The sequence below is a fragment of the Pelobates fuscus genome, chromosome 6 (genome assembly GCF_036172605.1).
Source record: "Pelobates fuscus isolate aPelFus1 chromosome 6, aPelFus1.pri, whole genome shotgun sequence".
In the NCBI taxonomy this organism is placed as follows: domain Eukaryota; kingdom Metazoa; phylum Chordata; class Amphibia; order Anura; family Pelobatidae; genus Pelobates; species Pelobates fuscus.
The window spans coordinates 236,196,390-236,218,647 of NC_086322.1; the positions used below are offsets into that span (position 1 = coordinate 236,196,390).

General features: G+C 41.1%; 1 protein-coding gene across 2 annotated transcripts in view; it reads right to left on the reverse strand.

Annotated features, from left to right (window-relative positions):
- Positions 1 to 627: 627 nt before the first annotated feature.
- ACLY (ATP citrate lyase) overlaps positions 628 to 22,258 on the reverse strand; it is a 119,768-nt gene continuing 98,137 nt past the window's right edge. For both annotated transcript variants that reach the window (XM_063458892.1, XM_063458891.1), the window contains 10 exons: positions 18,752 to 18,862; positions 13,544 to 13,671; positions 13,166 to 13,259; positions 9,007 to 9,161; positions 8,773 to 8,923; positions 8,546 to 8,689; positions 5,662 to 5,775; positions 5,171 to 5,253; positions 1,311 to 1,387; positions 628 to 1,041 (listed from right to left, as the gene is read on the reverse strand). In XM_063458892.1, the coding sequence (XP_063314962.1) occupies positions 947 to 1,041; positions 1,311 to 1,387; positions 5,171 to 5,253; positions 5,662 to 5,775; positions 8,546 to 8,689; positions 8,773 to 8,923; positions 9,007 to 9,161; positions 13,166 to 13,259; positions 13,544 to 13,671; positions 18,752 to 18,862 (1,152 nt within the window). In that variant the 3' untranslated portion in view covers positions 628 to 946. The remainder of the gene's footprint in view (positions 1,042 to 1,310; positions 1,388 to 5,170; positions 5,254 to 5,661; positions 5,776 to 8,545; positions 8,690 to 8,772; positions 8,924 to 9,006; positions 9,162 to 13,165; positions 13,260 to 13,543; positions 13,672 to 18,751; positions 18,863 to 22,258) is intronic.

Sequence of the window (22,258 nt, forward strand, 5' to 3'; positions counted from 1 at the left end):
TTGGGACTACGTGAGGGATTTTTAACTAAATTTTTTTCAGATATTTGGTTAGACCAATGGGTATCTCTTCAATTACGACCAAAATGAGGCTAAGCCTCTCATGGCCAGAAATTGTTTAACCAAATCACCCAGCTTTGGTTGCCAGGTGGGAATATATATCATATGCAATAAATATATAAATTAATAGGGTTATTTCCTACAGAAGAAATGGTGAGAAATTCTAGGAGAAAACAGTCATAAGGAAAGATTCTACAGATCGGCTTTTTTTGAGTATTCAGGTCTATGGAGGATCCAGCGAGATCCGCCATAACAAGGCTTGAAGGCAGTAGTTCCACCTAGTGTCAAGCTGTCAGATGGAAGAAAAATACTGAGGAAAAAGTAGTTCCTGCTTTGACTGGGTTAGAATTTCAGTGAAATTCCAACAGTGTCAATCTAACTATTTCATAAAGATTCCATATTAATTAAATACTAAGTTTGGAGAGAGAAGAGTGGAGTGGTGCCGCTTAAAACATGCCAGAACATATACAATATATATTGTATTAAATTCTACTTCATGGTCCAGTATTGATTTTATAACTATGCACTGTAACTATATCAACTCTCACAACAATAAAACAAAAGATCAGACACAATAATGCTGTTCCATTTAATAAATACAGCTGTAGATACAAGATGTCACATTTTAATTTCTGCACATATGGAAATAAAAAGATTTAAGAACATAAACATGACAACCCAGAATAAGAGGGAATGATCAAACCAAAATCTGTAATACTTAATACAACAAAAAAAATAGAACAGGACATTAATACATTAAATAGCAACTAACTCTTGGCCTGCATTGTGTATGAATGCAGGATCTATTGCAGAAAACCTGCAGTCGTGTTATGCCCACCAAGCATTACATGACCTAACAAATAATCTCTGTGGAGTGTTCTTCAAGTCCTTACATAGTCATATGCTCAGGCAGAACATAGGAGATATCATCCCAAGGATGCCGGTATAATCCTTGCTTCAACCTCTTTTGGTCCAAATAATGCCCTGAAAATGCAGAAAATAAATAAGAACTGGGAACCTTAAAAAACTGCATAGAAGAAAAAAAAATAATGATTTTTTTTTTTTTTTTAAAGAAATAAACAGAGGTAATGCTAACTTTGTAGGTGTATACATTCTTCAAAACAAAGGTTGTAGAAGAAAGGGAGCAAAAACAAACAACATTAAAGTATAACAGTGGGTGTTTTACAGTTTCTGAAACACTTGTTCATTATTGCTTTAATTAGTGGTAATTGGCCAAAATATGAGGGACTTACCAATAAAACCCATACTTCTTCCCAATACAAAGACACCATTGAGAGCCCCAATATCAATGTATTCATCAGCCTCTTCTCTGAAATTGAAAAATATTTAATGAACTTAACTGTTGCATAATAATGTAATAAAATAATAAAGAACATAATAAAATAATTCCCCCTAAAACAAAAAAGCAAACCTCATTCATATCCAGGGGTAATAATTATATCAGTAGCCATGACTCTCAAACAATACCTGGACATATTCACAGTCTAGTAGTTAAAGGCAATCATTAGAATATCAAGCTTTATGAAAAAGTTCAACAGGGCTGCGAAAAAACACTATACAACCATACAGACTCAAAGGATGGTTTTTGAATCATCTTCCTTAATTGCCAGTGCATTGATGTTTTACATTTAAACTTAACTGGCTAAGTTGCCAACAGAAAAAATTAGCACATGCATCACCAAACATAAATGTGACACACCCACAGAGATCTTGTGATTTTAGGAAAAAAAACTGTCCACCCAACATTAGAACGGATATATTTCCCCTGCTCTTTTAACTTATTCTCTACAAGAAAGCTAAAAAAAATATGTTACATAGTTGTCTAGGTTGAAAAAGACTAAAGCCCATTGTTTTATGTGGTTGTTCCAAAAGAAGGCAATTATGACACAAAAAGGAAAACTTCCTTTTTGACTCCATAATGACACTCCGATTTCTCCTTGGATCAACAACCGGTTTACATATATATCAATTCTATGTTTATGAAAAAAGCATGCAAGCTTTGAAAAAAAAAAATAAAAATAAAAAAAAACACCCCACATTTAATTATCTATAGAATCTAATAAGACAACCCCTTTGGGCAGAGAATTCCACATCTTTATTGTTCTTACTATAAAGAATCCCTCCTCTGCTGTAAGCAAAGACACCATTCTTCCAGTCTCAATGGGGACCTCTTGTTTGTTGTATGTTCCTGCTAATGAACAGGTTAGTATATATCGGCTTGTACCGACCCTGTATATATTTGAATAGTCCCGGCCTGTGAAGCTCCTTTTTTTTTTTATATTCTTTATTTTATTGCGCAAGTTCAACATTAATGTTCACATTGCCACAGCAGTGTATGTAGTCATACTGAACAATATATGGTATTACAATAGCGGCATATATATATACGTTGCACTTTTAATATATTTTAATTGTATAGTTGTGGAGTCGTCTAGTGTTCCGGGCATGTCCAAGGCCTAGTGGAGTCTGTGAGTATGTCTACGTGGAGATTGTCTTGGGCATGTGTTGTGTCGTATGGGTCTGTGTCGGGACCAGCTGTGGAGGTGTACTTCTGTATATGCGGTATAAAGTCTGCGAGTCCCCCAGTGTGGGTGTTGATGTAGTCCCCGGTGTGCGGGGATGGGTCTTATTTCGGATGGATCTGCCTAGGCCGGTGTGTGTCCTATTCTTGAAGTACCCGTCTGTCCCACTGAATGTGTTGTTAGTTGTGTCATTTGTGTGCGTGTGTGGAAGTGAGACGGGTACAGATGTGGTCAGTCGTACGTCCGGTCGTGAGTGCTTGTGTCACCAGTAATGGGAGCAGTGAGTGCGTCCAAAGTGCCTCAGGTGCGTGGAGTCCACTCCTGGGAGACCTATTCGGAATTTTGTGGACTAGTAAAAAGTCAATGTGATCAACCAAAAATAAATGGGGAGGAGGAACTTGGGTGGTAGTCATATGTGAGTTCGCAAGGGTCTATCGTGGGCAGAGGGCCATAACCAGGAGAGAGCATTATCGGCAGTCTCTGGGGTAGTGGGGAGGAATCTCCCTGTTATAGTTTCCCTCAGGGTGCCTTTCGTTGGTGCGGTGGTCTGGTGGGTGCCCCTGGGATGAAGTCTGCAACCGCAGCTGGGTCCAGTTGGGCGAGGCTTGGGCTTGTCCTTCGTGGGGATGACAGCAGGACTGCCTTGCACAGGTGAGAGTCCAGTTCAGGGTAGCTCCGGGCTCTGTAAGAGGTGTCCTAGTGTGTGAAGGTGACCATGTTCAGCGTCCCCCATTTATACTGGATGTTCTTGTTCCTGAGGTGTTGTAAGAGGGGCTGCATGGTCTTGCGCCAACTCATTGTGCTTTTAGTTATGTCCTGAAAGAGGGACAACGTGGCTCCCTCGAATGTCAGAGGGGTTTTCCCTCGCGCGGCCGCCAATAGCTGGGCTTTGTCTTGCAGATTTTGAAAGCGGAGGATCAGGTCAGTGTGTGCCGCGGCCGACGCCGTTGCGGGCTTTGGCAGTCTGAACATGCCGTCTAGGCGCACTGCTTTTGCCTGTTTGGGCGGCAGTAAGTCGGCCAGCAGGCGTCTGATGAAATGCGGCAGGTCATTCTGGCCTATTGAATCCGGGATGCCACGGATCTTAACGTTATAGCGTCGTCTGAGGTCCTCAAGGGCATTAATCCGGTTGTTCGTTGCGCTCTGCTGAGACTGCACCTCAGTAAGAGCTCGTTCTAGGGATGCTATCCTTGCCTCTTGGGAGGTTGTTGAGGCCTCTAGGCGCTGAACCCTGGTAGTGATCCCCCCCCCCCACTGCCTCTTTTAGACCGGCCATGTCTGCAGCGATATTGGATCTGAGCTCTGCCAGCATGTTCTTCAGAATAGATGGTGTGACAGGATTTTCTGCAGTGGCTTGTGAGGGCTTTGGGTTGGGTGGCAGGGCTTGTGCCATACCTTCTCTGTGGTCGACAGAGAGATCATCAGATGAAAAGGAGTAGCCGTCGTCTCCCGCCGCCATCTTGTCCCATGCGGACTTTTGCGAGCGTCGGAGAAGTTATCCGATATCATGGGTAGTTGGGTCTTTATCCGCCCTGGGTTTTTTGTGCTTGCGTCCCATAGCTAATCCGGTGTCCAGTATGGGTCGTTGAGCCCGGGTGGACGTCGGATATCACCTGAAATAACGTTTTTTGCAGTTTGTATTGAGGAGCTCTCGGTGAGAGCGGCCACTCTGCTCCGCTGCTAGCTCCGCCCCCCGAAGCTCCTTTTTTCTAAAGAAAACTATTCCAGTTATTCTAGCCTTTCCCCGTAACGGTTTTCCATCCCCCTTAATAGTTTTGTAGTTCGCATTTATTCTTCTTTATAAGTGATGCCCACAAATGCACAACATATTTAAAGGTGGGGTCCTACCATGAGTTTGTAAAGAGGCAAACTGATATTTGGATTATGTGAATCATTACCCCTTTTTACAAACAAAAGCCATACACATAGCTTTTGCAATGGCAGACCGACGTTGCCTACTTTGTGATCTATAATTATTTTAACCCCTTAAGGACCAAACTTCTGGAATAAAAGGGAATCATGACATGTCACACATGTCATGTGTCCTTAAGGGGTTAAAGTCCTTTTCATTTAATGTTATCCCTAACTCAACCCCACTTAATGTATAAATGGTTTGTTGGGTCCTTATTCCATAATGCATGACTTTGGATTATCTGTATTAAATTTCATCTGCCACTCGCCTGCCCAGTCCCCACCAATTTATCCAAATGCCTCTGTAGAGAAATTATGTTCAGACTGTATTTCCATAACCAAGTTTTGTGCCAACTGCAAACACAGACAAATGCCCTTCAATGGCCACTTCAAGATAATTTATTAACAGATTAAAAAGAGAATTGGACCCAGGACAGAAGCCAGATGCACTCCACTTACCACTTGTGTCCAATTCGAAATATTCCACTTACAACTACTCTCTGCACTTTAAGAATACAATTTTAAACCAACTGACTTCAGTTTTACTAGTAAGCTTTTGTGTGGATCTATATCAAATGTTTTAGCAAAATCCAAGTAGATCATATCTACTGGATCACCCTGATGTTTAGTACTTTATATCATTAACATAATTATCTTACCTTGTAAAAGAACCACAGTTCCTTAGAAGGTCTACAAATGCAACTCCAATTAGGCCATCAACATTGAGAATAAGATTGGGTTTCTGTAGGAAGAAATACAACTGTTTGAGTAATGGGAAAAAAATATATAAATGTAAAGGTCTACTGTATCTCACATACGCATATTCAAATCTGTTTAATGTGTTAAAAGACATAAATCATTTAAAGGAACACTCCAAGCACTAATTATAGTGGTTATGGTGCTAGAAGTACTCTGGCTCCCCCCAATGCAAGTAGTCAAATAGTTTGCCAACCTACTTGGTGTAAACTGGGCACCAGTCACTTCTTCCACTGAGGGCCAAAAACACTCTGAGCTAGCCTGGCTGTGCAGGTCTAAGCTCATTGGCTAAAAGCACTCAGTTTATGTCATGACAAAAGTATCTGGCCTTGGTGCAATTTAGGTAATAACTTTCATTCCATCCCGGAAACCTGGTCAATTACAGATAGCGTACCTTTGAAGTAGTGATTTTTTCCACTTCTAGAGCATAGTCCAGCAATGGTGTGGCAGGGAAGTTCTGTTTTACATAGTCTTTTAGAATCTGTACTCTCATATCTGGATTATTAATCTGAAAAAATGAAAATGGTAGTTGTGTGTGAATGAGATACAGGACCTCTAGAAGAAAAGATTTATGTTTTAAAATAGTTTATTATAAAAAGTTAGTTGAAACACTAAGTGGAGTACCAAAAAAAACAAAAACACAACAGTTTGGGACATAAAGACTACATTTATTTATAATATATTAATATATGGATCAACAGCAAAAGCATATGTGAGGAAGGCTGAACTTGATGGACGCAAGTCTCTTTTCAGCTATGTAACTATGTAACTATATTTTACCAGGATGGATACATTGAGAGTTCTCTCGTTTTCAAGTATGTCCCGGGTCTTTGTCCACATAACTAACATTGCATTGTTACAATAGGATACAATATTACAAAAAAACTAATACAAATACAAATATATATATATACACATATATATATATATATATATATATATATACACACACATATATACATACAAAGAAAATAGTAAACCCCTGCACTCCAAATAAGAAAAAATATACCTGGTGCTCTGGTAGTTCAAATGTAGAGAATAGAAGGAAACCGGCACTCAAGGAATTTGATGAAAGTTTTTTACTGTTCAAAAAAAATCAACGTTTCAGCTCCTCTAGGGAGCTTTCATCAGGAGGAGCTGAAACGTCAATAACAGAGAAAAAAAAGCAGCAACCCTAAAAAGGGAATCCCTCAAGACCCTTGGTAAAATAGGAGGAAAAAAGAGGAGTTAAGGGCTGCGCTATTGTACAGAGAATAGTACCATAAAATAGAATCCAATTGGTTGAAGTATATAAACAGCAAGTGATAAAACCTGGGTATAATAGTCTCTTTTGCAATTATATAAAAATATTGAATAAAACAGAGTCCATCCAGATGTTCAGTAAAGATCAAATGATAAAAAAAATGTTGAATAAAATCAATAAAACCAGTCTCACTGATACATGGTTAGGGTATGTGTACAACCCTCAGGAGTTGAAGATAAAAGAAAGCACAGAAAACTGCCAATAGTGAAATTTTGTAGCTCCAAGGGTAAAAATAAGTAAAAAGGAGGATTGTACACTCACATTTGATGGAGCTAGGGCCAGCTCTGGGATGAAGGGCACTTAGTGGTATAATCTCCACTAAAGGATGTACTCGAAGGGTAGGTCCGTCCGTCCGATTCCACAAGGTATAAGAAACAGCAAATAGTGCTCTCAGTAAGAACAATAAATAAAATATACTCACAAGAGTAGAGCAGAAAATACTGCTCTATTGCCGCAGCGCTGGTGGAATTATCCCCACCTATGGATTTCTTGAGACGGGATACAATAAGAATAAAATAATAAAAAATGCCAGGAATACCAATAGTAAAAGTGTATATGAAATACAATAAAATAAGTAAAAGATTGGTCCTATAAAAAAGGTAACCAAAATAACTTTTATTGTTATAAAATACACAATTTAAAATGCCGGATACTTTAACAACGATAGATAATAGATTTATGATTCTAATAACATGGTAACTAACATAAAAGTTCACCTTAGTTGATTGACCCATACTTATTATTCCCTGTTATATCCAAGTATTGTTAAATGTTTGTTAGGATATGTGATGATACCATCTGGGTAGGTCACTCAACAGTGAGCTACCTACATCGTATCATTAATATACGTAGGTGTATGTATATGTATGTAGTGATATATGTATATTTATGAATGATTTTTTTTATGTCATTGTATTGTAATTTAAAAAAAAAAGGAAGTTATCCTAATAAAAAAATTATTAAACCTAAAATACACAATTTAAAACCATTAACGCGTTTCACCTATAAGGCTTTTATAAAAAAAAAAAAATGGTTATAGGCGAAACGCGTTAATGGTTTTAAAGCGCTGTGGCAATAGAGCAGTATTTTCTGCTCTACTCTTGTGAGTATATTTTATTTTATTTATTGTTCTTGCTGAGAGCACTATTTGCCGTTTCTTATACCTTGTGGAATACGACGGAACCCAAGCCGGACGGACGGACCTACCCTTCCAGTACATCCTTTAGTGGGGATTATACCACTAAGTGCCCTTCATCCCAGAGCTGGCCCTAGCTCCATCAAATGTGAGTGTACAATCCTCCTTTTTACTTTTTTTTACCCTTGGAGCTACAATATTTCACTATTGGCAGTTTTCTGTGCTTTCTTTTATCTTCACATATACGGATTATCTACAACCCGGACGGATCAACTCCTGAGGATTGTACACATACCCTATCCATATATCAGTGAGACTGTTTTTATTGATTTTATTCAACTTTTTTTTTATCATTTAATCTTTACTGAACATCTGGATGGACTTTGTTTTATTCATTATTTTTATATAATTGCAAAAGAGACTATTATACCCAGGTTTTATCACTTGCTGTTTATATACTTCAACCAATTGGTTTCTATTTTATGGTACTATTCTCTGTACAATAGCGCAGCCCTCTTTTTTCCTCCTAGATTGCCATAGATGTCTTAAAAGATTTTTGATTGAATTAAGATTTTATTGTGTCCCTGAGGTTATTCCATAATTGCGGTTCTCTGTAGGAAAAGGAGGATTGAGCCACTTTATTTTTGTATTGCGGTATGCTAAATATCGCGCTAGTACTGGAACGGATGTTATAGGAGGTGGGAACAGCCAGGGAGAGCATTCTACTCCGGTAGAGTGGGCGCTTCCCAGAAATGTTCTTATGCACAAGACTGGAAAGATGAAGAGCACGATGTTTTATTGTATATGCAGTATGAGGTCTACACAGTAAGCAATACTTACAGACTTTACTCTGTGACCGATTCCCATGATAAGTTTCCCCTCCTTTTTCATTTTGTTCACAAACTCCATGGGTATGAGGCCACTATCAAAGGCTTTGCTGAACATCTTGGCTGCTGCGTCAAGAGCACCGCCAAAACGGTCCCCCTGTAAAATCAATATAAAGGTTATAAAAAAAAGTCACCAGCACACTGCCATAAGGATTTTTAAATATCACACAATTATCTTACAATGGTGAGCAGTCCAGAAGTCAGGCTCGATATAAGATCTTTGCCAGCTCGGGCACAAACAATTGTGTTATGGGCTCCAGACACAGCTGGGCCATGGTCAGCTGTCACCATTAGGCACATTTCAATGAAATGAGAAGCATATTTGGGAACACTGGAAAAGAAAAAGAATTTTCCTTTTTTTATCAAGACATGACAAGTAAATAAACATTGACATACTTCAAACATTTTCCTTACCGTCGCTGGAACCATAGGAGTCCCAATACACCACCAATTCCAATATCCTCCTTAAAAACATCAGTAATTGGCATTCCTGCATATATAAGTTCCTGACCCCTTTCATCACAGATGCTGGTCATAAAAGATGCTGGCTTCCTGATCAGGCCCAGTTCCTGCACATAAATAAATGCAGAGTAATTAGAGAATGCAGACTGCATGTATGTATGTATGTATGTATGTATGTATGTATGTATGTATATATATATATATATATATATGTCTGGAAAAGCGGAGCCTGTCACTGTTGGAGTGCATATTCCGGCCTAAAAGTACACAGGCCGCCCTTTCCTCTAGGCTGAGATTGTCTGGTTCTGCCCATGTAACAAGCCATTTAAATTGGTGGGCCCTCTTTTTACATGCCTAACTGAACGTCGATTTTGGCACATCACAGCAGACTTGTGCTCCACTAACATAACTCGGCTTATTGTCCCCGACCACAAATATTTATTTATTTGTGATTGAAACAAACGCTAAATTTATGCGCTATAGTGTAAGTCAGCTGAAAGTGTGCTGAAACTGGTGTTTAAGTAAGCCTGTAAAAAAGTTGCCCAAAGAGGAACAAATTGGATGCAAAAACAAGTTTGTTACAAACAAACATGCCGATTGAGGAAGCCCCACCAAAGTGCGAAATGCATATCGGACCTACAAGAGGACTTTATAGGCACTAGTCTTGACTGCACTATTGGATTTTATATTTTATCCGCAAAGAATTTCCTTTTTATTGCACTTTGTGAATATTGTTCTCCATTTTTTGTTTGAATTCAATCATTTCGTTTTCAAAGAAATCTCCAGATTTATTACCTATTTAACACCTCACAGATCAAATCACGACAAGCCAGAGGAAGGATGAGGACATCCTGTTAAGAGCCCCACTGAACTACCCATGTGAGCCATATGCTAAGATTTGGCTCCATGTTTGTGAGCAATATCATCATTATTAGACAATTATAATTTTATACAAACATTATTGTACTATGTTGTATTATTTTGTTTCCCTATAGAAACAAGAGACGCACGCTCCACCTATTGTATGTATGATTTACAAAACAACATACATTTACATAGCTAGCTCATGAATAGCCTGTCTTAATTCAGTCTCTGGTCATGGTATGAATTTATTACTGGCATTTATAAAGTGCCAACATATTGTGCAGCGCTGTACAATTGGGAAAAAGACAATACAGTATAAAAACAGAATAATACAAAATGTAGAGGGCCCTGTCCATGAGCTTACAATCTAAAAGGTTAAATGGGGAGATGAGTCAAGAGCAGAGGTAGCAGAGGAATTTGAAGGTGATGACAGAGATAATTATTGTATAATTGCAGTTATTGATAACATGTGAAGGGAATGAAGAGGTGATTGACTGTGGTTTCAAACAGCTGGAAGAGAATGCTATATAGTTAGAAGGAACCAGGGTGGGCAAAAGGAGGGGAAAAGTGTTTGTTGCTTAGCTCAGTGGAGCAAAACACAAAAGGCAGGCAATTACCCAGAGCACCTGCCTTGCAAAAACTTCTCATTGACCTGCATTGGTCTGTGATTTAAAGGGACACTCTAGGCACCCAGATCTTGTTTAAGTGGTCTGATTGCAGTGTATCTATTGCACTTAGAGCTGCAATGTAAAACATTGCAGTTCTATAGAAACTGCAATGTTTACATTGCAGCTTTAAGACTGCCTCCAGTGGCTGGCTGGTCGCTTCCTGGATCCTAGCGGACATACTTTGCATGTAGACATCCAGCGTCAGCCATTTCACCATAGGAAAGCATTAATTTAATACTTTCCTATGGGGTGGTCTAATCTGCGTGCAGCATTTGCCGCACATGCGCATTTGTGCCCCCTATCGAGCGACGGAGAAGGCGGCAGAGGGGCTATAGTGCCAGAAATACAGCTTTGTATTCCTGGCACTTCTAGTATCCATTGAACAGTCTGGCAAGGGCTTGCAAATGCTTCAGGCAAGAGAACTGAAGCTTTTGCAAGTTGTTCTTAGATATACCCCCAAACAAAAATAAATAATTAAATACATGCATGTTTTCAATGTGGGTATATCTATTAGTTACATAGTTAAATAGGCTGAATAGAGATTTATGTCCATCAAGTTAATTCTTCCTCGCATTTGTTTTTAGCTGTTGATCCAAAAGGAGGCAAAAAACCCAGTTTGAAGCACTTCCAATTGCGCAACAAACAAAAAAACAAAAATTCCCTCGACCCCGAATAGCAGTCAGATTTATCATTGGATCAAGAGGCGATTACCCTACAGTTGAAATATATAATTGAATATTCTGTTTTTGCAAGTATGCATCTAGTTGCTGTTTAAACATCTGTACGGACTCGGATAAAACCATTTCTTGAGGCAGGGAATTCCATATCCTTATTGTTGTTATGGTTAAAAAAAAAACAAAACACACCTTTCCTTTGGACTTTCTTTTTTTCTCGTGTCCTATGTATAGTCCTGTTTGTGAATAGATTTCCACCAAATGGTTTGTATTGCCCCGTATATATTTGTATAATGTTATTATATCCCCTCTGTGGCAACGTTTTTTCTAAACTAAAGAGGTTTAAATTTGCTAATCTTTCTTCATAGCTAAAATGTTCAATTCCTTTTTTTAAACTTTGTAGCCTGCCACTGCACTTTTTTTTTAGTGCTATAATATCCTTCTTTAGAACAGGTGCCCAAAATTGCACAGCATATTCAATATGTGGTCTTACCAGTGATTTATAAAGAGGCAAAATTATATTCTCATCCCGAGAATGAATGCTCTTTTTCATGCATGACAATACCTTACTGGCCTTAGCCACTACGGATTGTGACATTGCACATTATTGCATAGTTTGTGGTCTATAACAATTCCCAAGTCCTTGTGTGTTGTTATCCCCAATTCACTAGCATAGGTTGTGTATACATTACCCCAAAGTGCATAATTTTGCATTTTTCTATATTAAATTTAATATGCCATTTGAGTGCCCAGGTCCCCAAATCTATCTAAATCCATCTGCAGCAAAGTAATATCTTGCTCACATTGTATTACTTTACAGAGGTTGTCTCATCTGCAAACACTGAAACATGACTTTCAATGTTTTTTTCAAGATCATTTACAAACATGTTAAATAGAAGAGGTCCCAGAACAGAACCCTGAGGGACACCACTTGCCACCTTTCTCCAGCTAGAAAATGTACCATTAATGACAATTCTCTGTACTCTATTTTAAAGCCAATGTTCTACCCAAGAACAAGAGTTTTCATCTGGACCGATTTCTTTGAGTTACAGTGAGTTACAGTGTGTAACTGTATCAAACGCCTTGGCAAAATCCAAATAGATCACGTCCACTGCCACACCCTGATCATACTTACTACTACTTACTTCTTTGTAGAATGCAATCAAGTTAGTTTGACATGACCTGTGCTTCATAAAACCGCGGATTTTTGCGGATAATCACATTCTTCTCAAGGAATACTTGAATATTACTCCTTAATAACCTTTCCTACCAGCCACAGAAGTTAAGTTCACAGGTCTATAATTTCCACACAAGTATTTTGAACCCTATTTGAATATAGGGTAGGATCACTAAAATACTGATTTTTATTTTTTTGGGATTTAGGAAGTATCCCTTTAAAGGTTTCTTATTGCGCCATAATATATTTCTGTCACTCTGCCCCAAAGAGCTAATAAGTTGTACAGTGTCTGAGCAGGGTAGAGCACCCCAGAATGCAAGGCATTATGGATGAGACACTGTACAACATCAAACAACAAAGGAACAGTGTTGGTGGTCTAAAAAGCTACACACAGAGTTACAATAACCTTACAATCACTGGACTATAGGTTTGAGATTGCCTTTCAGTAAAAAAAAATAAAAAATGTATGTTGAAACGGCAGGGGAGAATCATATTAACAGATACGGTTTTAAGTAAACAGAGTGTAAAGCAATTATAATAAAGCTGGAAAATATATCATGCATTCAAGTGGGGCGGGGATTAAAACTGGGGAAAGACTGCAGAATGGAGATAATAAATCTAAGCTAATACAAAGTATTTACAGGTGGATATAAGATCTATCAAGGTGCTTCCTCAACCAAGTGTATAGGAGAGTCAATGCCATTTAATATTGCAGCATCTCAACATACCCTTGCCCATGAATAGTCCATGGGCACAGTTGGCGGGGGAACCTCTTCAGCAGGTACAATCTCTCCTTTGCTGACAAGGTCCTCGTAGACAGACCTGCATTAGAGCAAACAAACACCAAGTTAACCATTTTCCATCTATTTACATTTTCTTGTAATCAAGAACTTTCCACATTCAAGCTATTATACACTTTTCCCCAAGTTCATTACCAAATCGCAAGAGACTGTGGAGCAAACAACTCATTTTTACGTTATTGATAAACCACTTGAGTTCAAGTATGAATATTCTGGCAGTAATCTCCCCCATAAAACTTTTCATTTCCTCCTCAAAATTCTTGCACGTAAGTATATTTCAAGAAGAAAACGTGTTATACCACTCACTGGATCACATCTCCAAGTTCATCAAAGCTGCGAGGTACAAACACACCAGATTCTTTCAATGCCTGGTTTTTGGCAACTGCTGTTTCAGATACTTGGTTAGCACAGGCTCCAGCATGGCCAAACTGCACCTGTGTTACACAATAGAAATAGTTCACACTCCTGAAAGCAGTAATAAAACGACAGCTGGAGGGACACGAGATTTCTTTAATAAATGGTGTTCACATTACATTGTGTGTTTTGGTAACAATATACCTTTTATACAAAAACTATTTCCCAAACACCAGATATATAGATCAAAATCCTAATTTTAGCTCTGACGTTACCAGTGGCGTCGCTAGGGGCCAGGCCCCCCCCCCCTACATCATGCAATGCCCCCCCCTTTGGTCCCCCCAAATGCCGTCAACGTGCTTCAATTCTATTCCCTCGGGCTGTAACAGTGTGTCACAGCCTGAGGGAATGCAGGGCAGAGCAGCTGGAACCGTGCTGGGTGTTTTCAGCACCCAGCAGCTTCCGCGGCAAAGGCCCCGCCCCCAAACAAAGCCCGCTTCCCGCACGTAAGCCCCGCCCCCGCCGTTAAGCAGCAGCCCATGCTGCTGCTGGAAAGGATGGAAGATGGCTGTCTGACCCCCAGCAACAGCCTCCAGTGACAGGTAGGCTTAATGTGCTTGTGTGTGTGTATAGACTCAGCAGTCTGTATGTGTGTGTGTGTGTGTGTGTGTGTGTGTATTGACTCAGCAGTCTGTGTGTGTGTGTGTGTGTAGCGAAAGCCACTTCACCACTGTGGTTTGGAGGGGGCTGCTTGCCCGCCTCTTACCCTGTGACTACGGTCCCTGGGCGATTTGGCCCTTTATGCACGGTATTTGGGCATACTGTGGGTTATTGGGCTGCCCCAGGATTATGGGCCCTCTCATCAGCCCAGTCGGTCTCACTCCCCAGCGGCAGAATGTGTTATTGGAGGAAGAGACAACCGGTCTCCCTCCCCAACAGCAACCAGAGGTACCCGAGGTAGAGGACCTCATAGACTGGTCCTGGGAGGACCCCCTGCAGGCAGGTGGAGATGGGACCGAGATTTCTCCACCGGCCCTACAGGGATGCTGGGCAACCGGCCCAGATCCCCAACTAGAGCTGGAGTTACAGAAAGTGGAGAGCATCGACCTCCCCCCCCAGCAGCAGCCGGAGTACCAGGGGGAGGTAAGTGATATTTCTCCTCCCCAGTCAACTCCTTTGTTCCCTGACCCCCCAGCAGAAGAGCTGGCAACTGGGCAGAGCGCCGCTGGCCTCTGTCCTCCCTTGTTTCCTTCCCCTGAGCCTGAGTTTCTACAGGCTGCCTCAGCGGAAGAGCTGGCAACTGGGCAGAGCGCCGCTGGCCTCTGTCCTTTTTTTCCTTACCCTGAGACTACCCCAGCTCTGACCCCGGAGCAGAGCACATCGGGCATCTGGCCCCCAAGTACTCACAGCCATTTGCCCAGCAAGGCCGAGGGTGCCACAGTTTCACCCCACAACTTGGGACCTACAGGCCAGTATGACTTATTGTTGGGGGGCTATTCTGTGAATTCTTTATTGTGGGGGGGCTACACTGCTAAATTTGTTTTATGGGTGGGCTGCCCGACTAATCTAGGTACTGACCGGCAGAAGGTCAGGTACCTGTTTAGTCTACCCCCGAATGGGAAGATATGTAGCGAAAGCCACTTCACCACTGTGGTTTGGAGGGGGCTGCTTGCCCGCCTCTTACCCTGTGACTACGGTCCCTGGGCGATTTGGCCCTTTATGCACGGTATTTGGGCATACTGTGGGTTATTGGGCTGCCCCAGGATTATGGGCCCTCTCATCAGCCCATACGAAACTTAAACCCCATGGCATTTGAACTGTGTTTGTGGCATCTAAACGCTGTTTGGATATGTTGAGCGCTCAGATCCAAGCCATCTGGGGATGGGTTGAATGTGGGGGTTCTGTTTAGTATAACAGGAGTTATGTATTTTTATGTCTTTTGGTGGTTGCTGGTAACATGTGCTTAATGGAGGCTGTGTTTGTCCCTGGATATAATTAAATCAGCTTCTCCATTGTCTCCAGGATAGAGGATTCTGGGGAACTAGTTTGAGCTTCTAAAAACCATGCTTCCAGAAGGTCAAATGCACATTTGTACTAACTTTTGAACCCCTGGTCCAATTCGTATGATTTTTGAGTATGTTGTTCCCCCGAATGGATTGATTGTGTATATGTATTTTTATGCGAATGTGATGTATATTTTGGGAGTTATGAATGTTGTGTAAAAACTGTATTTTCCCTACCTAGGATAATTGTATTTCCTGTGTGTACAGATAATTAGTTTACAGGTAGAGGGGAGGGCTATGTGTGGGATGTAACTATTGTGTGATTGGTTAATGTACGTTACTGTGTGTCCCTCCCCTTCATGGGAGCACCTAATAAAAAGGGCTGCAAGCTAGCAGCCAGAGAGTTCTATTTTTACCCTCAACTTGAGTCCTGTCTCTTATTGGGGGAATCTGCTACAAGGGATTGCTATGCTAGGCATATTCCCTTGCTATAATCACTGAGCTCTTGTAAGAGCTTGTTCCTGCTTCGTTCTGAAGGGAGATAGCTGCAGCCTGCTGTGCTTATGGTGTCTGGTGGAGTGCTTGGAGTCCTCTGGAAGCGCTAGGAGCATCTTTCAACGGAGGTACCCAGTCGGGGTGCCAGGCGATCGTTACAGTGTGTGTGTGTATAGACTCAGCAGTCTGTATGTGTGTGTGTGTGTATAGACTCAGCAGTCTGTATGTGTGTGTGTGTGTGTGTGTGTGTGTGTGTGTATAGACTCAGCAGTCTGTATGTGTGTGTGTGTGTATAGACTCAGCAGTCTGTGTGTGTGTGTGTGTGTATATATAGACTCAGCAGTCTGTATGTGTGTGTGTGTGTGTATAGACTCAGCAGTCTGTATGTGTGTGTGTGTGTGTGTGTATATAGACTCAGCAGTCTGTATGTGTGTGTGTGTGTGTGTGTATATAGACTCAGCAGTCTGTATGTGTGTGTGTGTGTGTGTATATAGACTCAGCAGTCTGTATGTGTGTGTGTGTGTGTGTGTGTATATAGACTCAGCAGTCTGTATGTGTGTGTGTGTGTGTGTGTGTGTGTGTGTGTGTATATAGACTCAGCAGTCTGTATGTGTGTGTGTGTGTGTGTGTATAGACTCAGCAGTCTGTGTGTGTGTGTGTGTGTGTGTGTGTATAGACTCAGCAGTCTGTATGTGTGTGTGTGTGTGTATAGACTCAGCAGTCTGTATGTGTGTGTGTGTGTGTGTGTGTATAGACTCAGCAGTCTGTATGTGTGTGTGTGTGTGTATAGACTCAGCAGTCTGTATGTGTGTGTGTGTGTGTGTATAGACTCAGCAGTCTGTATGTGTGTGTGTGTGTGTGTATAGACTCAGCAGTCTGTGTGTGTGTGTGTGTGTGTATAGACTCAGCAGTCTGTATGTGTGTGTGTGTGTGTATAGACTCAGCAGTCTGTGTGTGTGTGTGTGTGTGTATATAGACTCAGCAGTCTGTATGTATGTGTGTGTGTATAGACTCAGGAGTCTGTATGTGTGTGTGTGTGTGTGTGTGTATAGACTCAGCAGTCTGTGTGTGTGTGTGTAGACTCAGCAGTCTGTGTGTGTGTGTGTGTGTATAGACTCAGCAGTCTGTGTGTGTGTGTGTGTGTGTGTGTAGACTCAGCAGTCTGTGTGTGTGTGTGTGTGTGTGTATAGACTCAGCAGTCTGTGTGTGTGTGTGTGTGTGTATAGACTCAGCAGTCTGTGTGTGTGTGTGTATAGACTCAGCAGTCTGTGTGTGTGTGTGTGTGTGTGTGTGTATAGACTCAGCAGTCTGTATGTGTGTGTGTGTGTGTATAGACTCAGCAGTCTGTATGTGTGTGTGTGTGTGTATAGACTCAGCAGTCTGTATGTGTGTGTGTGTGTATAGACTCAGGAGTCTGTATGTGTGTGTGTGTGTATATAGACTCAGCAGTCTGTATGTGTGTGTGTGTGTGTGTGTGTGTGTATAGACTCAGCAGTGTGTGTGTGTGTGTATAGACTCAGCAGTGTGTGTGTGTGTGTATAGACTCAGCAGTCTGTATGTGTGTGTGTGTGTGTGTATAGACTCAGCAGTCTGTATGTGTGTGTGTGTGTGTATAGACTCAGCAGTCTGTATGTGTGTGTGTGTATAGACTCAGCAGTCTGTGTGTGTGTGTGTGTATAGACTCAGCAGTCTGTGTGTGTGTGTGTGTGTGTGTATAGACTCAGCAGTCTATGTGTGTGTGTGTGTGTGTGTGTGTGTATAGACTCAGCAGTCTGTATGTGTGTGTGCATAGACTCAGCAGTCTGTATGTGTGTGTGTGTGCATAGACTCAGCAGTCTGTATGTGTGCATAGACTCAGCAGTCTGTATGTGTGCATAGACTCAGCAGTCTGTATGTGTGCATAGACTCAGCAGTCTGTATGTGTGCATAGACTCAGCAGTCTGTATGTGTGCATAGACTCAGCAGTCTGTATGTGTGCATAGACTCAGCAGTCTGTATGTGTGCATAGACTCAGCAGTCTGTATGTGTGCATAGACTCAGCAGTCTGTATGTGTGCATAGACTCAGCAATCTGTGTGTCTGTGTGTGTGTGTGTGGTCAGAAGTCTGTGTCTCTGTGTGTGTGTGTAAGGACTCGGCAGTCTGTGTGTGTGTGTGTGTGTGTGTGTGTGTGTGTATGGACTGTATCAAGGGAAATGTGTTTGTTTTTTATTAATCCTTGGTGGAAAATAATGTATTCTCCACCAGGGATTATAAAAAACAAAAAAACAACACATTGTGTCGGGGGCGGGGCTTAACATGCGGCAGGGGCGGGGTCAAACTGCGGTGAGGGCGGAGTTAAATGTGCCCCCCTACTTTTGTCCCAGGTCCACCATGTGCCCCCCCTAAAATTGAATCCTAGAGATGCCACTGGACGTTGCCAGATAGGTACAGAAACCAATGCACAAAATCACTTAATGTAAATTTTGTTAGATGAATAAAATTAAAAAAATAAGTAAGTATGCAATCTTTGGCAAGGAAGACAGAAAGGGCTTCAATAGGAAACTGAAAGGGCAGATTTTCTAATGATAATACAGGTGATCTATCACTCTACACATCTGACCTAGTGGTTAAATATGTGACACAATTACACGGTACAAACCATGTTAATTTATCATATTTTACCTCTGAAGAGAACATGGTAGCACAAGTCCCAATACACCAACACACAATAGGTTTAGTGAGTCTACCCTCCTTTATTCCACGGCATATTTTATACTCCTCTGTTCCACCAATCTGGGAAAGAAGCATAACATGATCAGTTTAGTTTAAATGCATAGCAAAAGGTGAGAAACATATTTAGAGAACCTTATGAATTTATAACAAATTATTTTGCTTAAAGTAATTTTAAAATTTAAAACAAAAATACAATAATCCTTCAAAAAACACTGTTCAGTGCCTAGTGCTTGTCAGTAAAAATTCAACATACAAATAGTACTTCCAGGACTTTTCTAACAAATTGGTTAAAACATAGCTTTCACTTGCTTTGTTCAAAATATCGACATTTCAGTTATCATCATCGAAATGTTAATCAAGACATCAGGATAGAAATAAGTTTACACCTTAAGACAAATGACAAGAAATCAAGGTACTAACCTCCATTAAACTCCCTCATGAACGCAGGACCAAACTGAAGCCACAGGCATGCATGCACTATAAAAGTTGTCGTAGTATCCGATAAATAAAAACAAAAGCCGGGCCAATCGCCTGACTATAAGTAAATGGCAAAGCGACTAATCTGATAGATCTGCATGAAAGTGAATCACCAATAAAGCTTACCAGAGTCTGAAGTATTCAGTCCTGTTCTAGCAACAACTTTTTTGAAAGTGGAAGAGAATATAAAATATAAAAAAAAAAAATCATAAGACTGACTTAAGATTCAAGAGAGAGAAACAGGAGAAGGTGGCCAACGACTGTAAGGAACATTGGTTTTACAAAAGGTTAAGGGGCAAGACAACCCAGTTTTGACAATCACAGCAGACCTGTCAGCGTATCCACAAACAGCGTATCCAGACAAATTTATACTTGATAATTAAACGCCGGGACCCCTCTCTTTCTTCATTATTTCTCTCTTTTTCTTCTGTCTCTCTCTCTCTTAATTTCCGGACGGGAATATCCACAAAACTAAAAATACTTGAGGAGTGGATGACAGAGTTGACACATGATCCCTCACAGATAGTGTACACCCATCTGGTGCTTAAGATACCCACTAAGTACTCAATGGATAGGTCTAATGATATACACTCTCAACCACTGCGTAAAGGTTTGGATGCAATATCACTAACATGTATATATCTTCTCATCCTGGACTCTGTAACTACACTGTAATCATTTCACCCTCTGTTACAAATATGGATCGTAATGTCACCAATGTCGATAAACATATGCTCTATTTACGGTCATTGTACACTGCATTATCTACTGCTCAAGTATAAATAAAGAATGTAAAAAAGTAATTAAATAAAGATGTCTCTTGAAATCAGAGTCTGGTCAAGAGACATCAAAGTCCAGGCGCTAGGTGGGAGCATCAGCTCTGCCATTTTTATAGGTACTAAAACCATCAGTATCAAAGCAAAAGGGGCGAAATAGGCAAAGGTTAATTACAAGAAGAGGACAGAAGGGGCAAAAGGCAAGCCTCCACGGCTACTGACGCGATTACAGTATTAAACTGGTCATCCAGACCACTGCAAAGGGATGATATGCAGTTGTTAAGCAAGGGACTGTCTTTTACAGCCGGAAGGAAATTAAGATTACGATTTGAATCGGGAGATGCTACAGCGGCCTGCACAACTTGGACCTACTCCCACTGAAGAACCTCTTGCATCACCCTTAACTCCAATGCTGTAGAGGTAGGGTAACACCACCATGGCTGAAAGCTTGGTGAATCAACCCCAGGAGCCCACTGATGACTCGGTCCCCACAACAAAGCGGAACCTTAAGGTACTCCTGGCAGACATACAAAAACTGTTAGCTGCAGATGTAAACCTTGTCAATATTGATATTCAACATGTCACAGACAAAGTAAGAACTGCTGAGCAAGACATTATGGAGGTGCAATCCAACCTGTCATCCCTCAAGGTCTACCAGCTCCAAACTGAACAGAGGGCACTATCAACACGCATGACTGCTCAAGAAGATCGGCAGCCACATAAAAATCAGGGGGATACCTGCTGCAATCTTGGCCAAAGAACTGCTGAATTATGTCCGACTCTTACCAACTACTATAATGTTTCACACTGTCGCTAAGAAACTAGCCATAGATGGGATCTACCGAATCTCCAGCTCTGCTAGAGCTCCCACCTGTATGATCAGGGATGTGATCTTGCACTGTGTATTAGTCCAGGACAAAATCTAAATCATGCTATCCCTAAAGAGCAAAACCCCACTGGCCTTCGAAGGCTCCCACCTTTCCTTCTTCCAGGACATCACGAGAACCACTCTGTTATGGAGAAAATCTTTCGGTACCATCACAACCAAACTAAGAAATGCTGGAGTGGCCTACAGATGGGGAATGAATGGCTCCCTACAAGCAAACCACAATGGGACCACACACACACACACACACTTTAACCTCGCCAGAGGGGGCACCCACATTCATAAAGGCCCTCTGCCTTCCCGACTCGCCTGCAACCCAGCACCCAGTGACACCCCGAACGTTGGGCATAGCAACAGGAATATCTCTGGTTCCCACTTTAGCTGTACAACTGTAATGGTCTAACTCAGGCTGGTACAGAAACCAGAGATTTATTTGATGGCTTTTATTGTTTTGTGCTTACGCCCTATAAGTACATTTCTATGACTATTTTGCCTTATTAACTATTGCTTATTTTGATATATTTTAGTACGATGCACCTTTCTATACTAGTACAACAGTGCTTCTCATTGCAGCTATACACTGCTATTCTGTGAGTGTCATCATAACGTCAGCTTGGTCTTATAAGGTGTTATATTTTATCGTCAATAGCATGATGTGTGTCCAGGACATTATCCTGACTTGTGTGATAGCCTAGCAAGCAAGGATCCAAAGTCTATTATTTTTTCTATAGCATTCCCTTGTGGGAAACTATATATATTTCAGACCTAGGTAATTTTTGTTCCGCTTCTGTGCAGATCAAGCAGATTACTGCTTTTGCTAGCCTGGGGCATAGGAGCTTTCCTCTGTAGGGATCCAACTATTTTGCTATGTGAGGTAGCCTGGGTGGGGCACCTTAGACCATTGAGGTATTTATACCTTTTATCTCCAGATATAGATAGGATATAACCTGCCTTGGATTCATCCCTTTTATGCCGGTTTTCATGAGGGTAGGAAGTGCCCCCGGTGATGTTCCTGACCCTAGTTGTGGGCTATGCCTGGGAAAAACCTTACATAGCAGCCCACCCACTTACCTATTGACCATACTTTAAGAATATGTATAATAGGTTTACAGTATTCCCAAGCCAAGGACTGAATACTTCAGACTCTGGTAAGCTTTAAAGGTGGTACACTTTCGTGTAGATCTATCAGATTACTGCCTTTGCCATTCTACCTCAGCAGGTGAGACAAGCCTCGCTTGCGTTTTTATTTACCAGTTAGTATGACAACTGTCCAATTTGCACGCAGCCGATCGGTCACATTTTTAGGGAGTGAACGTC